Source organism: Triturus cristatus, chromosome 6 (genome assembly GCF_964204655.1).
Source record: "Triturus cristatus chromosome 6, aTriCri1.1, whole genome shotgun sequence".
Taxonomy (NCBI): Eukaryota; Metazoa; Chordata; class Amphibia; order Caudata; family Salamandridae; genus Triturus; species Triturus cristatus.
In genome coordinates this window covers 1,849,432,382-1,849,449,569 of record NC_140589.1, presented here as the reverse complement: position 1 = coordinate 1,849,449,569, position 17,188 = coordinate 1,849,432,382, and the positions used below count along the sequence as shown (strand labels likewise).

At 43.9% G+C, this 17,188-nt stretch overlaps 1 protein-coding gene across 3 annotated transcripts in view; it reads right to left on the bottom strand.

The window, feature by feature from the left end:
* Positions 1–2,736: 2,736 nt before the first annotated feature.
* Positions 2,737–17,188, bottom strand: part of LOC146822181 (tyrosine-protein kinase Src42A-like) — a 351,567-nt gene continuing 337,115 nt past the window's right edge. The window contains exons 9-12 of one of the 3 annotated variants that reach the window (XM_085613317.1): positions 9,866–11,542; positions 7,794–8,576; positions 7,163–7,439; positions 2,737–4,090 (exon numbers count right to left, since the gene is read on the bottom strand). In XM_085613317.1, the coding sequence (XP_085469443.1) occupies positions 11,343–11,542 (200 nt within the window). In that variant the 3' untranslated portion in view covers positions 2,737–4,090; positions 7,163–7,439; positions 7,794–8,576; positions 9,866–11,342. Of the gene's footprint in view, positions 4,091–7,162; positions 7,440–7,793; positions 8,577–9,865; positions 11,543–17,188 lie in introns of those variants that run through there. The other 2 variants (XM_085613318.1, XM_085613319.1) reach the window with 2 other exon arrangements.

Here is a 17,188-nt window from a genome sequence, read left to right as displayed (position 1 = left end):
AAGTGGATCCACCATTTGTTGATCCTAAGTGGATCCACCATTAGTCAATCCTAAGTGGATCCACCATTAGTCAATCCTAAGTGGATCCACCATTAGTTAAACCTAAGTGTATACACCATTAGTCGATCCTAAGTGGATCCACCATTCATTGATCCTAAGTGGATCCACGATTAGTCAATCCTAAGTGTATCCACCATTAGTCAAACCTAAGTGTATCCACCATTAGTCAAGCCTAAGTGTATCCACCATTAGTCAATCCTAAGTGTATCCACCATTAGTCAATCCTAAGTGTATCCATCATTAGTCGATCCTAAGTGGATCCACCATTAGCCAATCCTATTTGGATCTGCCATTAGTCAATCCTCTTTGGGCAGGAACCTCATTTAATGAGATTTAGATTGCACTGGTGGATGAATAGTGCATGGCCTGAGGATGTTACACCTCACCAACAACCCACTGTTGCAGAAACAGTACAACTGTGTAAAACAACACAATCAGGACACTATGAAATGTTTTATGCCCTCCACAGTCTGCATGGAGTTAGCAGTGAACAAGCTCTGCCACATGGCTCTACTTGAGAAGTGGTTCACAACTGAGAAGTTGGAAAAGCTGGAGAGGGAGGACCGAACTGTATAGTTTCTACAAATTATCCTTTGGTGAAGGGAGTGTCACCAGGGGCACCGGAACATCAGTGCATTGTTTATTGATTACTGTACAGGAACCAATTGATCATAAAAACAAGCATGCTACACATCATAAGTTAGGAGCAAATCAGCATCCAGCCAGAGGACTTTGATCTATCACAGATAAACAAACTAAAACTGTCAGCTCCAGAACCACAGGTTCTCAGATAAGCTTCTACCTCTGCTTCCATCTGAAGGATGCTGTCCAAGCACGGCGAGAGGCTCTACTAGGCATACATCACAACAGCAGCCCATTACAGTGACTGACCACTACATGGACCAAACCACTACATTGACCATGATATCACATCACCTTACCATTACCTCAATTGCATGGATATATCTTCTCTCTTGGTGACTTGACGTTGAAAGCCAAGTCATGTGAATGGCTAGCCACAGTCCTGGTTGTGGCAGATCTGTTGGTCATGTTGATGTCATTATGTCAGGCTAGTGAGGTGCACTTCTATACTGTGCCCAAAAAGTTCAGAAACAAGAGTGAGGAGTTTGGAAGGATGGACTTGACTCTACAGAGATCATTTTTTTCTAGCAATTGCTGTAGCCATTGGAGGTAATCTGAGTTTATTAAAGACCTACTCATGATGAGAATGGTGTCTTAAGGAGCACCAAGACTTTAGCCAAACCGAGCACTGGTGAAGGATGGTAGGCGCAAGGACACAGGCAGCCGTGGAAAGACTCATCCAAAATGAGGAATGATCTTCTCAAATTTCTGGAGTGATCGCATTCGCTCAGAATCTAAATTTTGGTAGTTTGAGAAGTGCCACTGTGTATTTACTATAATGTATGGTGTTTTCAGTATTGTGTAGCGTTATGTCCAGAAATGTTTTTCTTTTGTTCCTCACGTATATTTTTATGTGAATTTATTGCATGTATTCTTATATAAACAACAGAGGTTTAATAAAATGTCATTCTGAAAGAAATGCACTGACAACTTAACTGTCCATGACAGCAGCTGATGTCCCACAATCATTGATTTATTTTCAGTGGTAATTCCTTTCTCTAAGGCCGAGTGCTTTGAAGCAGATGTTATATGTTGACACATAGAAAGACCAACAAAGTAAGTATTGCAAGAGGCACTCTCCTCCCTGCCATAAAAAACTCTAAAAATGGGAACCTTGTTTCCTCCTCACTTCTTAGGAGGAAAGAGTGAATCAGAGACCGACAAGCACAGAGACAATAAATTTGACAGGAACCTTGGCTACTCCTACCACACAGTCGTACATGGGCTGTAGTTCTACTTGCCTGCCCTCGTTTTCATCCAAGGCATGTTCAAGTAATTTCCTGTTGCAGCCTCTATCACCCAAATATCCTCTAGCGTAGCGTCTGAGCCTGCGCTAACCTCTTTAGCCACACTCATGTCGTGACCTCCGCTTCCAGAAATCCTAGCTCCTGAAGAACACTAGCCTGCTAGCCCAAGGTTCCCCTATTTAGTAATGAGATTGCTCCTACAAACCCCTCCTTTGCGCGCATGCTCCATGTTTTATCTTTTGATGCGCTACGTGGATTATGCCATGCGCCATTTTAGTAATACAAGAAAGAGAGAGCGAAAAAGATGTGAAAGCAGGAACTCATGAGAGGACCTTAGAACAGCACCTTTTCCTACCTGCGTGAGATAATCCTTAAACCACTCATGGTACAAGGATGTTTGCCTTCTAAGATGAAGTCATGCAATACAAACCGAGGCAACAGAGACACCTTTGATCAAAGCCAAACTGGCTCTGCTAGCTTGAAGCGTCTTCGGTGGATGCCAAGCTTGTCCTTGTTGTGGCACTGGCCCAATAGTTACCCCTTACTTTTTGCATAAATACTTCAGGGCTCCAGGTACCTTCTTCAGGGTTCCAGGTACCTACTGTCCAGTTTGGAGTAAATGGAATGGAATCTGTTAACTTCAAGGAGACAGGCTGAGGATGGTGGAGAAGCATAAACCAGAGGCCCTGACACAATAGGCATAGAGGGCAGAAAAACAAGCAAGAGTCTGAGCTCAGCACACTAACAGCAACCAGAAACCCTACCAATAAATCCCCACAGGCAAAGCATCAATGTACATTTTTATTGCTTGAAAACGAGGTATTTGTGAATATTGACAATGTTGCATTGGTGAAATAGCACGATTGAGTAGCAGAATCACTTACAATAGGAAATGAAAACTATGGCTTAATCAGTAGGTCCTATGGGTAGCATTGTGAACCTAGTGGCTGTGATGCACCGGGGTGCCCCTGGTCCTCACAGAAAGACCACCACAACCCTCTCAGCATCAGTTCCTCGTTCTCAGCTAAGGATACGCCATGTAACAACTGCTCAACGACGTCTTTGCAGTTTGCTTGTCCACAGCAGTCATGGAATAACCCTCTTTAGTTCCCACGTGTGTCCCAAAAGTCACAGGTTTATCAGATTAGAGCCCTAACCTTTACTAATCCAAAGAGAATAAAACTGTCACGGCTCTTTTCTTTGGGAAGCTTGTGCATGGGCACCAGATCATTGGGTGTCACAAATGTGCCAAGTGACAGAGCTCTTCTCTCGAGCAGTGCACGTATGAAGCATGTATGAAGAGACCGAGAGACACTGGGACAGAAGACACTGGGAGGACACACGGGGCCATGGAGAAACAGGCACTAGGTGGAAGCGGGACAGGGAAACACATTCACTAGGATGAGTGGACATGCACTCCGAAAGACACTGGGGTGCAGAGACTGCAAGACATGGAGACTTGGGAACTCTGGGACCGGTATCCCGCAGAAACATGTATGTAGTGGGAGAGGGAGATACAGAAACAGTGACACAGACTGAAATGATGAACTATAAACTGGACAGAGTAACGGGGAAAGGAGAAACACAAACCCACGCACCGCCCAACTCCCAAGAAACAAAGACCCAGCAATAAGAGAAAACACTAGGGGGCAGAATTACAAGCCCCTTGAGCCACTTTTGCATCACATTTAACATAGGAAAAGTGACGCAAAAGTGTCGCATGGGGCTTGTAAATCTGCCCCTAGGTTTGTGTTGCACAAACACAGATATGATAACAGAGAAATGGCCGCCGACACGTGAAATGAGAGACACAGACACAGGCTTTAGGAAAGACAGATGCACTGGGCTACATGCACACATACAAAGAATGAAGGTCACACTCCATTAATTGAGCTTGCAGATTCCACTAAGCAAATGCACCCTACAATCTAAAATCAACCAAGCAGAACAATGGGTTGGGTACATAATGCAAACAGGAAGAAACATGACATCATCACATTCAAACATCTTATCTGCAGCGTTCGTCATCAAAGCATCGAGATTGTGAGGTTATTGGTTGGTACATCAAAAATCACTGATAAAGCTTTACTACCATGTTACTTTTCACAGTTACGTATTGAATTAAAAGGCACCCACTCACACTTCTTCACGGCTAAGGTCTTTCTATTACCAGTGAAAAGCTAATTATTATTGATTAATGTGTTGGAAAGCCATTGATGCTTCCACACTGCAGTGTTCCTTTTTTTAGCAATGGGAATGTCATCAGCCATCATTAGGCGGCAAAACGTGTATGCCGTATCTTGTCACTTCAGCCCTTCTCTTATACTTACACTTAAGGGTTGTTGCTTGGAATGTCAGATACTGTCTGCACTACAGAGTCTCTTGCCTTAGTGCAGAGTTTATTGCTGGTGCATCGGATATTCACTGAGGCATCCTCACTGCATTAACACTTCTTATAATCATTGCCAAGTTCACTGCAGCATCCCTCTCTTAGCATTGCCCCTTCTTGTAATGCTGTGTTCATTGCAGCATCCTTCTCTTAGCATTGATCTTCACTGCATTGCTCCTTCTTGTAATCAATGCTTTGTTCATCGCAGCAGCCTTCTCTTAGCATTGATCTTCACTGCATTGCTCCTTCTTGTAATCAATGCTTTGTTCATCGCAGCATCCCTCTTTTAGCATTGCTCTTCACTGCATTGTCTCTTCTTGTAATCAATGATTTGTTCATTGCAGCATCCTTCTCTTAGCATTGATCTTCACTGCATTGCCCCCTCTTGTAATCAATGCTGTGTTCATTGGAGCATCCTTCTCTTAGCATTGATCTTCACTGCATCGCCGCTTCTTGTAATCAATGCTTTGTTCATGGCAGCATCCCTCTCTTAGCATTGATCATCACTGCATCGCCCCTTCTTGTAATCAATGATTTGTTCATTGCAGCATCCTTCTCTTAGTATTGATCTTTACTGCATTACTCCTTCTTGTAATCAATGCTTTGTTCATCGCAGCATCCCTCTCTTAGCATTGCCCCTCTTGTAATCAATGCTTTGCTCATCGCAGCATCCCTCTCTTAGCATTGCCCCTCTTGTAATCAATGCTTTGCTCATCGCAGCATCCCTCTCTTAGCATTGCCCTTCTTGTAATCAATGCTTTGTTCATTGCAGCATCCTTCTCTTAGCATTGCCCCTCTTGTAATCAATGCTTTGCTCATCGCAGCATCCCTCTCTTAGCATTGCCCTTCTTGTAATCAATGCTTTGTTCATTGCAGCATCCCTCTTTTAGCATTGATCGATCTTTACAACATTGTCCCTTCTCATAATCATTTATAAATTCACTGCAGCATCCTTCTCTTAGCATTGATCTTCACTGCATTGCCCCTCTTGTAATCAATGCTTTGTTCATGGCAGCATCCTTCTCTTAGCATTGATCTTCACTGCATTGCCTCTTCTTGTAATCAATGCTTTGTTCATGGCAGCATCCTTCTCTTAGCATTGATCTTCAATGCATTGCCTCTTCTTGTAATCAATGCTTTGTTCATGGCAGCATCCTTCTCTTAGCATTGATCTTCAATGCATTGCCTCTTCTTGTAATCAATGCTTTGTTCATGGCAGCATCCTTCTCTTAGCATTGATCTTCACTGCATTGCCCCTCTTGTAATCAATGCTTTGTTCATCGCAGCATCCTTCTCTTAGCATTGATCTTCACTGCATTGCTCCTTCTTGTAATCAATGCTTTGTTCATCGCAGCATCCTTCTCTTAGCAGTGATCTTCACTGCATTGCCTCTTCTTGTAATCAATGCTTTGTTCATGGCAGCATCCTTCTCTTAGCATTGATCTTCACTGCATTGCCTCTTCTTGTAATCAATGTTTTGCTCATCGCAGCATCCCTCTCTTAGCATTGCCCCTCTTGTAATCAATGCTTTGCTCATTGCAGCATCCCTCTCTTAGCATTGCCTCTTCTTGTAATCAATGCTTTGCTCATCGCAGCATCCTTCTCTTAGTATTGATCTTTACTGCATTGCCTCTTCTTGTAATCAATGCTTTGTTCATCGCAGCATCCCTCTCTTAGCATTGCCCCTCTTGTAATCAATGCTTTGCTCATCGCAGCATCCCTCTCTTAGCATTGCCCCTCTTGTAATCAATGCTTTGCTCATCGCAGCATCCCTCTCTTAGCATTGCCCTTCTTGTAATCAATGCTTTGTTCATTGCAGCATCCTTCTCTTAGCATTGCCCCTCTTGTAATCAATGCTTTGCTCATCGCAGCATCCCTCTCTTAGCATTGCCCTTCTTGTAATCAATGCTTTGTTCATTGCAGCATCCCTCTTTTAGCATTGATCGATCTTTACAACATTGTCCCTTCTCATAATCATTTATAAATTCACTGCAGCATCCTTCTCTTAGCATTGATCTTCACTGCATTGCCCCTCTTGTAATCAATGCTTTGTTCATGGCAGCATCCTTCTCTTAGCATTGATCTTCACTGCATTGCCTCTTCTTGTAATCAATGCTTTGTTCATGGCAGCATCCTTCTCTTAGCATTGATCTTCAATGCATTGCCTCTTCTTGTAATCAATGCTTTGTTCATGGCAGCATCCTTCTCTTAGCATTGATCTTCAATGCATTGCCTCTTCTTGTAATCAATGCTTTGTTCATGGCAGCATCCTTCTCTTAGCATTGATCTTCACTGCATTGCCTCTTCTTGTAATCAATGCTTTGTTCATCGCAGCATCCTTCTCTTAGCATTGATCTTCACTGCATTGCTCCTTCTTGTAATCAATGCTTTGTTCATCGCAGCATCCTTCTCTTAGCAGTGATCTTCAATGCATTGCCTCTTCTTGTAATCAATGCTTTGTTCATGGCAGCATCCTTCTCTTAGCATTGATCTTCACTGCATTGCCTCTTCTTGTAATCAATGCTTTGTTCATGGCAGCATCCTTCTCTTAGCATTGATCTTCAATGCATTGCCTCTTCTTGTAATCAATGCTTTGTTCATGGCAGCATCCTTCTCTTAGCATTGATCTTCAATGCATTGCCCCTCTTGTAATCAATGCTTTGTTCATGGCAGCATCCTTCTCTTAGCATTGATCTTCACTGCATTGCTCCTTCTTGTAATCAATGCTTTGTTCATGGCAGCATCCTTCTCTTAGCATTGATCTTCAATGCATTGCCTCTTCTTGTAATCAATGCTTTGTTCATGGCAGCATCCTTCTCTTAGCATTGATCTTCAATGCATTGCCTCTTCTTGTAATCAATGCTTTGTTCATGGCAGCATCCTTCTCTTAGCATTGATCTTCACTGCATTGCCTCTTCTTGTAATCAATGCTTTGTTCATGGCAGCATCCTTCTCTTAGCATTGATCTTCAATGCATTGCCTCTTCTTGTAATCAATGCTTTGTTCATGGCAGCATCCTTCTCTTAGCATTGATCTTCAATGCATTGCCCCTCTTGTAATCAATGCTTTGTTCATGGCAGCATCCTTCTCTTAGCATTGATCTTCACTGCATTGCTCCTTCTTGTAATCAATGCTTTGTTCATCGCAGCATCCTTCTCTTAGCAGTGATCTTCACTGCATTGCCTCTTCTTGTAATCAATGCTTTGTTCATGGCAGCATCCTTCTCTTAGCATTGATCTTCACTGCATTGCCTCTTCTTGTAATCAATGCTTTGCTCATCGCAGCATCCCTCTCTTAGCATTGATCTTCAATGCATTGCCTCTTCTTGTAATCAATGCTTTGTTCATGGCAGCATCCTTCTCTTAGCATTGATCTTCAATGCATTGCCTCTTCTTGTAATCAATGCTTTGTTCATGGCAGCATCCTTCTCTTAGCATTGATCTTCACTGCATTGCCTCTTCTTGTAATCAATGCTTTGTTCATGGCAGCATCCTTCTCTTAGCATTGATCTTCAATGCATTGCCTCTTCTTGTAATCAATGCTTTGTTCATGGCAGCATCCTTCTCTTAGCATTGATCTTCAATGCATTGCCCCTCTTGTAATCAATGCTTTGTTCATGGCAGCATCCTTCTCTTAGCAGTGATCTTCACTGCATTGCTCCTTCTTGTAATCAATGCTTTGTTCATCGCAGCATCCTTCTCTTAGCATTGATCTTCACTGCATTGCCTCTTCTTGTAATCAATGCTTTGCTCATCGCAGCATCCCTCTCTTAGCATTGCCTCTTCTTGTAATCAATGATTTGTTCATTGCAGCATCCTTCTCTTAGCATTGATCTTCAATGCATTGCCTCTTCTTGTAATCAATGCTTTGTTCATGGCAGCATCCCTCTCTTAGCATTGCCCCTCTTGTAATCAATGCTTTGCTCATCGCAGCATCCCTCTCTTAGCATTGCCCCTCTTGTAATCAATGCTTTGCTCATCGCAGCATCCCTCTCTTAGCATTGCCCTTCTTGTAATCAATGCTTTGTTCATTGCAGCATCCTTCTCTTAGCATTGCCCCTCTTGTAATCAATGCTTTGCTCATCGCAGCATCCCTCTCTTAGCATTGCCCTTCTTGTAATCAATGCTTTGTTCATTGCAGCATCCCTCTTTTAGCATTGATCGATCTTTACAACATTGTCCCTTCTCATAATCATTTATAAATTCACTGCAGCATCCTTCTCTTAGCATTGATCTTCACTGCATTGCCCCTCTTGTAATCAATGCTTTGTTCATGGCAGCATCCTTCTCTTAGCATTGATCTTCACTGCATTGCCTCTTCTTGTAATCAATGCTTTGTTCATGGCAGCATCCTTCTCTTAGCATTGATCTTCACTGCATTGCCCCTCTTGTAATCAATGCTTTGTTCATGGCAGCATCCTTCTCTTAGCATTGATCTTCAATGCATTGCCTCTTCTTGTAATCAATGCTTTGTTCATGGCAGCATCCTTCTCTTAGCATTGATCTTCAATGCATTGCCTCTTCTTGTAATCAATGCTTTGTTCATCGCAGCATCCTTCTCTTAGCATTGATCTTCACTGCATTGCTCCTTCTTGTAATCAATGCTTTGTTCATGGCAGCATCCTTCTCTTAGCAGTGATCTTCACTGCATTGCCTCTTCTTGTAATCAATGCTTTGTTCATGGCAGCATCCTTCTCTTAGCAGTGATCTTCACTGCATTGTCTCTTCTTGTAATCAATGCTTTGTTCATCGCAGCAGCCTTCTCTTAGCATTGATCTTCACTGCATTGCCTCTTCTTGTAATCAATGCTTTGCTCATCGCAGCATCCCTCTCTTAGCATTGCCTCTTCTTGTAATCAATGCTTTGTTCATCGCAGCATCCTTCTCTTAGCATTGATCTTCAATGCATTGCCTCTTCTTGTAATCAATGCTTTGTTCATCGCAGCATCCTTCTCTTAGCATTGATCTTCACTGCATTGCCTCTTCTTGTAATCAATGCTTTGTTCATCGCAGCATCCTTCTCTTAGCATTGATCTTCACTGCATTGCCTCTTCTTGTAATCAATGCTTTGTTCATCGCAGCATCCCTCTCTTAGCATTGCCCCTCTTGTAATCAATGCTTTGTTCATCGCAGCATCCCTCTCTTAGCATTGCCCCTCTTGTAATCAATGCTTTGCTCATCGCAGCATCCCTCTCTTAGCATTGCCCCTCTTGTAATCAATGCTTTGTTCATCGCAGCATCCCTCTCTTAGCATTGCCCCTCTTGTAATCAATGCTTTGTTCATCGCAGCCTGCCCCTCTTGTAATCAATGCTTTGCTCATCGCAGCATCCCTCTCTTAGCATTGCCCCTCTTGTAATCAATGCTTTGCTCATCGCAGCATCCCTCTCTTAGCATTGCCCCTCTTGTAATCAATGCTTTGTTCATTGCAGCATTCCTCTTTTAGCATTGATCGATCTTTACAACATTGTCCCTTCTCATAATCATTTATAAAATCACTGCAGCATCCCTCTCTTAGCATTGATCTTCACTGCATCCCGCCTTCTTGTAATCAATGCTTTGTTCATTGAAGCATCCTTTCTTAGCATTGATCTTCAATGCATTCCCCTTCTTATTAATCATATACTCACGGATGAGCCAGAACACAGAATCTGTCTTATCGGGTATCCCATTTATTAATGTGGCAGCTTGGACGTTTCCTTTCTCTTCCATTGGTACCCATGGATAACATGCTGCAGTGGAGCCCCCTAGTCTTTACCCTGCAGGAGATTACTAATCAGGTACGTTCCACAAAGGAGAGTACCACGCGAGCCATTTTTTGGTACTTTGCCATGCAGTACTTTATACACAGGTACTCTTTCCTAAATGTAATACATTTTATGGATTTAAAGGTTTAGGGAAGGGTAAGGGTTCAAGGTCGTAAGGGTAAGGAATGTAAAGGGAGATAAGGGGGTTTAGCGCTCAGGCGCAGGTAGTGGTAAAGGGAGGTACGGAGTTTTAGGGTTCAGGTGCAGGTAAAAAGATTTAAAGGGCTTTTGGGGTCCATGGGTAGCAGAAGTAAGAGGTTTTAGAATTTAGAAATGGTAAGAGGTAGGTAAAGGGTTTAATAAGCAAGAAGGGGGATTTGGGGGATAACCCCCCACAAACACATCAGACATTACTAATGCATTGCTTTGTTAAGGCATGTGTGGTCAGGCCGTGCGTGGTGTTACGTGTTGTAAAGGTCAACAAGTTGTAATGTCCACGAGGTAAAGGACTGCGGGGTAAAGTCTGATATTCGTTTGAAATGTCAGCTCCATATTAATGGGATTTCATCTCTCATCACCGAGAGGATGCGGACTATTGATTCCCTGATCACACTCTCATGATTCAGCCTTCATTAAGGTCGTCGTAAGCTCAATACGGGTAGACAAGGAGGGGTGGTTAGTTACCAGTGATCGATAAAGAGGTAGTCGCTATATAATGAAACCATAGAAAAGTAAAAAATGCTTCAAAAGGGAAGAGAAATCAGACACAGCCTTTCCATATCTTACTGCTGTAATATAGGTAGAATTATAACGTTTTTACATTCACAGGTAAATTAAATGCTAATAAAATATATGAGTTAATCATTTGATAGGGCAACCCATTTTTTTCACATGTATCTCGTGCTCTCCTGTGTGATGAAAGGATCACTCAGGCTTTCAGAGTTAAGGACATGGTTTCATACATCTTATACAAATGTGTTTACACAGTAAATTTGCCAAAGTAGTATTGTTCGAAATCGCAGCGGCTTTAGCGAATACCACCGTGGTCGTTATTTATCAATGCGCTATCCCTTCCCGGAATGTCCCTGCCAGTTGTGGACGGCATGGCCATCTTATGCTTTCATTGATGTGCTTTCCCTGTAGAGCAGTCTTTGCAGTGGGTTGGACAGGTGTCGCTCTAGTCTCTGGAATGCCGTCCTGGCGCAGAATGCGCCATCTTGAGGGAACTGTTGGCCGCTGGAGGCTGCATGCCGCAGCATCTTCACTTCACCGTGTCCTCTGCCAGCCCTGCATCGATGAGTCTGGTCAGGTTTTCCTCGAGATCTTTGAAAGACGGCCTCTGCATACGCTCTCGTGTCCAGCACAACCTCATGATGTCTGCCATCCCTTCGGGACAGTCTTCGGGTGTAGGCAAGGGGGATCCCTGTAGCAAGCCCCTGATGTAGGCTTCATTGTTTATATCTGTAGGACATCAACAGACGGGTAAGATGAGTGGTGAACTAGACACAAGCAGTGAACAGTAGACTTATTCCAATGTCTGCTTCAAAACAGCACATAAAATGTGAAATTATATGTTACTAAACCTATTGTCTTTCAAGTTAAAATACATAAACAGAAAATATGTTTTCTTCTTTTGTTTTATAAAAAGAGAAGAAGGACTCCTAATGGTACCTGGTAGGCATTCAGCGGTCTGTCTGGACTTGAGGCCGACGAGCAACTCAGAGTTAAATAGCCCTCAACCCCAGCAAATCACTGGTGGGAGGCGCCTATCGATCCAGAGAATGATGGGGGGAGTTGTTGCAAAATAATTGATGTTACGGACAAAATAGCAGATGCAGCTAATTAGTGGCAAACACTGCTGGGTGATTAATGGCAACATAGATAATTGAGCTGGGTCTATGTAATTTAAAAGAAAAACTATTACAAGGAATAGCATCACTGAGAAACCATTTCACAAACTGTTTATTGGACGTTTGTAGGATGAGCGGCATTTACCATTTCATGGGTACTAATACATACATGTCTTTTTTAATCAAAATTGGCTTTTGCGCGCCTATCTTTAAGGTGTGATTGCAATGGTTGCAGGTCTGTATGAAATCTTGTTAGCAGAGGTATTTATTTCGGTGCTTTCCTTCCGGTAACATTGCCTCGGATATATACCTTTTACATTGCCAAACAATTACAGCGAAGCTTTCAATTTGCTGACCCCCTCACCACCCAAAACACCATCCACTCAGGGCCACCTCACAACCAGTAAGTACCATCCATCCCTGTCCCTTTGAAACACTTTCAACGCCTAAACCTCACCCATTCCTGAACCCTAAAAAACCCTTAACCATCTCTGAGCTCTGCCCACCACGAAACCCTGAACACTGGCATCAGCCCTAAACTTGGGCCACCCCTGAACCCTAAAACTACTCACGACCCGGGACTCTACCTGTCCCTGACCCCTTACAAGCCATCTTCACCCCTAAACATCACCAATTCTTGAACCCACAAACTCCTCACTACCCCTATACTTTACAGAGGTTTAAAGTAATTTGGGATTTTTCCTTAAAATTACCTTTCTTTTAATGTTCAATGATTTGCAGTTCCTCTCAATTGTCTTTCCTTAAAACTCTCTTTCCATGATTTGTTTTCCTCCAATGTGGTGTCTCGGTTTTAGTTTTCACTACCCCTATACTTTACAGAGGTTTAAAGTAATTTGGGATTTTTCCTTAAAATTACCTTTCTTTTAATGTTCAATGATTTGCAGTTCCTCTCAATTGTCTTTCCTTAAAACTCTCTTTCCATGATTTGTTTTCCTCCAATGTGGTGTCTCGGTTTTAGTTTTTCCATTAGTTCACATACATCATATAGAGCTAATCTCTGCTCAGTAACCGGTGGGGCGTTTGACTCGTGAGAGACTAACCAAAGGGGAGATGATGGCCCAGTGCTGATGGGAGCCAAGTGCTGAGACAGTAACAAACAGGGGCTGGCTATCGGTACAAGAGCTCTTGGGGCCTATTTGGGCTCAAGAACCCATAGAGCTGATTCTGACTGAAACAGCTGAAACATGAATGGGACAGACTACAGTCACAACCATATAATAGTCACCACACGAGTGGAATAGCTGAGGGGGCATCACAGTGATTCTTTTATGTCCAAAGTGCCTTTGTGTAGTCATGGGAGCTAGGATCCTGGATCAGACCCTTTGTGCATCTTTAGCTCTGCAGGATAAAACATTGCAGGCTTGCCCTTTCTCTTTGCAACATGTCATGACTTTTCTGGAAAACCATAAAAAAACAGCTGTTTCATAGATGTTCTGGAAGAATCATTTGTTGTATAGTAAATAATACTCCATAAAAATAGAAACAGCATTGACAATGGGAAAGACCACAATCTTACTTCATTCTTAGGCCTGGGGAGTCCGAGCTGAGCTGGTAATATTGTGCAGCTGAGGAAACCCAAAAGTTGTGTGTATTAAATTAGAAATAACCTCATTCTGTTTTGATATCATTCTAATTGTAGGTCCTGTGGTATATTTGTAGGAAACAGATTGACTGGATAATGCAGTCAAAAAACAAAAGAAATGCCCACAAAATAAATATACATGCTGTAAGCAGGATGGCCTGCTTGTGTTTGAAAGGCCCTGGATGTGGCATGCAGCACACTGCATTCCACTGCCACAGCTGCTGCAATGGGAGCTACTGCAGCACTCTGTAGCCCTCAGCCCAGAACAGTGACCTGCTCTTAATCAATTTTAAAATACCTATTGCTGCTATTTGGAAATTGAAAACAGCCGATTGTCACCCTATGTTTTAGCGAATCTATTGCACACGGGGAATTGTGTATTATTCAGGGGAGGGGCGCTAGTGCGCATGCGCCGAGTCAGCAGTCTAGCTGTTGAAACCCGCTGTACCACGGAAGCATAAAAAGCACCTGATGATGCAACCGCACAGCGGGCACGCCGCTGGCGCGCCGAAGGCAAGCCCGTCTGCGCCCGTCTGCGCCCGTCCGCGCCCGTCCGCGCCCGACCGGGCCTAGGGGCCAGAAACCCTGCATCACCAATCCCAGACTCCCTCCATTACACCAGCACAGAACTAAAACAACTAAACAGAACCCTTGAGCCCATCTGCGCCCACTCCATCTCACTTGAGGCACTCCAGGACAAATGCCTTCACTGCCATTATGGATTCTCCTCACTTCCCCCTCTATCGTCACCCGCAGGGAAATCATTCACACTCTTCCTGCTCAACTGTAGATCTCTGCCAAAACACACTACAGAGATCTCATTATTAGTAAAAGACTCAGAACCAGACGTTCTGTTTCTTACAGAGACCTGGCTCGCCCCAAGCTCAGAGCCAGACATCGTAGAAGCGCTTCCCCCAGGCTACCTGATCCAGCACTCAGATAGATCAACCGGCAAGGGTGTAGGGATCGCAATTATCTACAAAGACAACATGACCTGCCACCTGTTGGGTAATCATCTATTAGACTTCGAGAATGCCCATTTTTCGATTGGAATCACCCCCTCACTCACCCTTGTAGGTATTCTTATTTATCGACCCCCAGGAGCTCAGGGTCAATTTTGTAAATCCTTGCTTGAAACAGCTTCTAATCTCGCTAGCATTTCTGTCAATTTCACTCTTATCGGAGACCTTAACCTTCATTTCGATAACCCACTAGATCGGTCTGCTACCGTCTTAGTCCAAGACCTTGCGGCATACCAATTACATCAGAAGGTCCCGCAATCAACACATTCTAAAGGACATCTCCTAGACCCTTATTTTCTCTAACTTGACTGAACTAAAAGGGAAAGCCCCCATCCCACTACCATGGTCGGATCACTTTCTAGTACCCTTTACCTGGGCACCACCTGACACCTGTTGGGTAATCATCTATTAGACTGCGAGAATGCCCATTTTTCGATTGAAATCACCCCCTCACTCACCCTTGTAGGTATTCTTATTTATCGACCCCCAGGAGCTCAGGGTAAATTTTGTAAATCCTTGCTGGAAACAGCTTCTAATCTCGCTAGCATTTCTGTCAATTTCACTCTTCTCAGAGACCTTAATCTTAATTTCGATAACCCACCTGGGCACCACCTGCCACGGCCCCACCTACCTTTTCTACATGTACACTAATTTGTCCCTGGTCCAAACTCCTCGTAGTAGACTGGACACTTGACCTTGAAAAAAACATTCCTAATCAAGATTCCGACCCAGTCACAGCTAATAGAAGCTTATCCACTTGGATTGAGAATTCAGTCAACTCAGTGCTGCCCAAAAAATTAGTTCAGAAGAAAAGTGGACCTAATAAAGCCGCTTGGTTTTCCCCGGAACTACACCTTCTAAAACAACATTGCAAGAAGCTAGGGAGAATGTGGAGTATTGATTTTTCTCTCGATAATAAATCACAATACAGAGCGGCCATCGCAACATACAAATCATAAATAAAAAAAGCCCAAGCCGCCTATTATGAGGAAAAAATCTCATTATCAGCCAACACCTCTAGAGAAATATACCGCATTGCAAAAAAACCTCCTCAAAACACCTGACCTCCCAGTGGCACCAGATCTATCTGGACGCCGATGTAATGAACTTGCAGAATTCTTTTCCACCAAAGTCCATAACATTCTCAGGCACCTCCCCCATCCGCACTCTGATCCAATACCCAATTCCATTGCACCTGAACCACAGGAGATTAACTTTCACCTCCAGACCTTCCCCCCGCTTACCCACAAATCTCTCCTTCCCATTTTTAACTCTGTTAAGAGCGGGTCCCCTCTCAACCCGGCTCCACTCAACATCCTGAAACAGGTAGCCCCCACAGTTATCCCCCCTATCACCAATGTGATCAATGCCTCAATGGCCTCAGGAGTAGGACCACAGGACTGGAAAAAAGCAATGGTAAAAGCACTTTTAAAAAAGCCTCACTTGGACCCGGCGGAGCTGGGCAACTATCGCCCAATATCACTCCTTCCCGGAGTCTGAAAAATTGTGGAAAAATATGTCAACCTCACACTATCGGCATTCCTCGAATCCCACAATCTGCTCCACCCCTAACAAACAGGCTTCTGCCCTCGCCAAGGTACAGAGACAGCACTGTTGGTGGTGGTGGAAGAAGCAAGAAAGATCCTGGACTCCGGAGGATCCTCTTCCATAATCCTTCTCGATCTAAGTGCAGCCTTTGACACGGTGAACCACCGCACTCTGGTTCACCGCCTCAAGACGCCGCGTGGGAGTGTCAGGTACGGCCCTATCCTGGCTCCAATCCTTCCTGGACGAAAGATGCTTCCAGGTATTCCAAGGTGAGATTCTATCCAAATCCTTCCCGCTGCAGTGCAGAGTCCCCCAAGGCTCATCCCTGAGCCCCACTCTTTTTAATATATATATGGCCCCTCTGGCCAATATTGTACTCCCCTTTGGAATCCATATATTTACATACGCTGACGACACCCAGTTAGTAGTAGCACTGAACCAGGCCGAACATTCGCCCACTGATCTCCATTCCTGTCTCAAGGAAGTTGCCAACTGGATGAGCCTGTCTCACCTAAAGCTCAATGGGGATAAAACTGAGCTTATGCTGCTTGGCAATCAGCTAAGTTTCAAATCTAGCACCATGTGGCCAGCCTGCATGTGCCCAGCACCAGTCCCAAAAACTGAGATAAAGAGCCTTCGATTCTGATTAGATCAAGACCTCACCTTCAAAACCAAAGCCAGAAAAACTGCCGTCGCATGCTATGGCCTACTCAGAATGACCCGGAAAATACTCCCCTTACTCCCCTACCAAGCGAGAAAGCAGCTGATCCAGGCCTTGATTTTATCCAGGCAGGACTACGGCAATGCCCTCTACCTAGGTGCCCCTAACTCGGTAATCACAAAGCTACATATCGTCCAAAATTTAGCAGCCAGATTGCTGACAGGTACAAACAATCGCTGCTCAGCAAAGCCAGACCTACGCTCCCTCCACTGGCTTCCGGTACGGGAGAGAATTCATTTTAAATCTCTCTGTGTCGCCCATAGGTCCTTAGAAGGAAATGGGCCTCCCATCATCAAAAACCTTGGTTAGACCCTATAAGTCCACAAGAAGACTTCGCTCCGACGACCTCCACTTGGCAGAAGT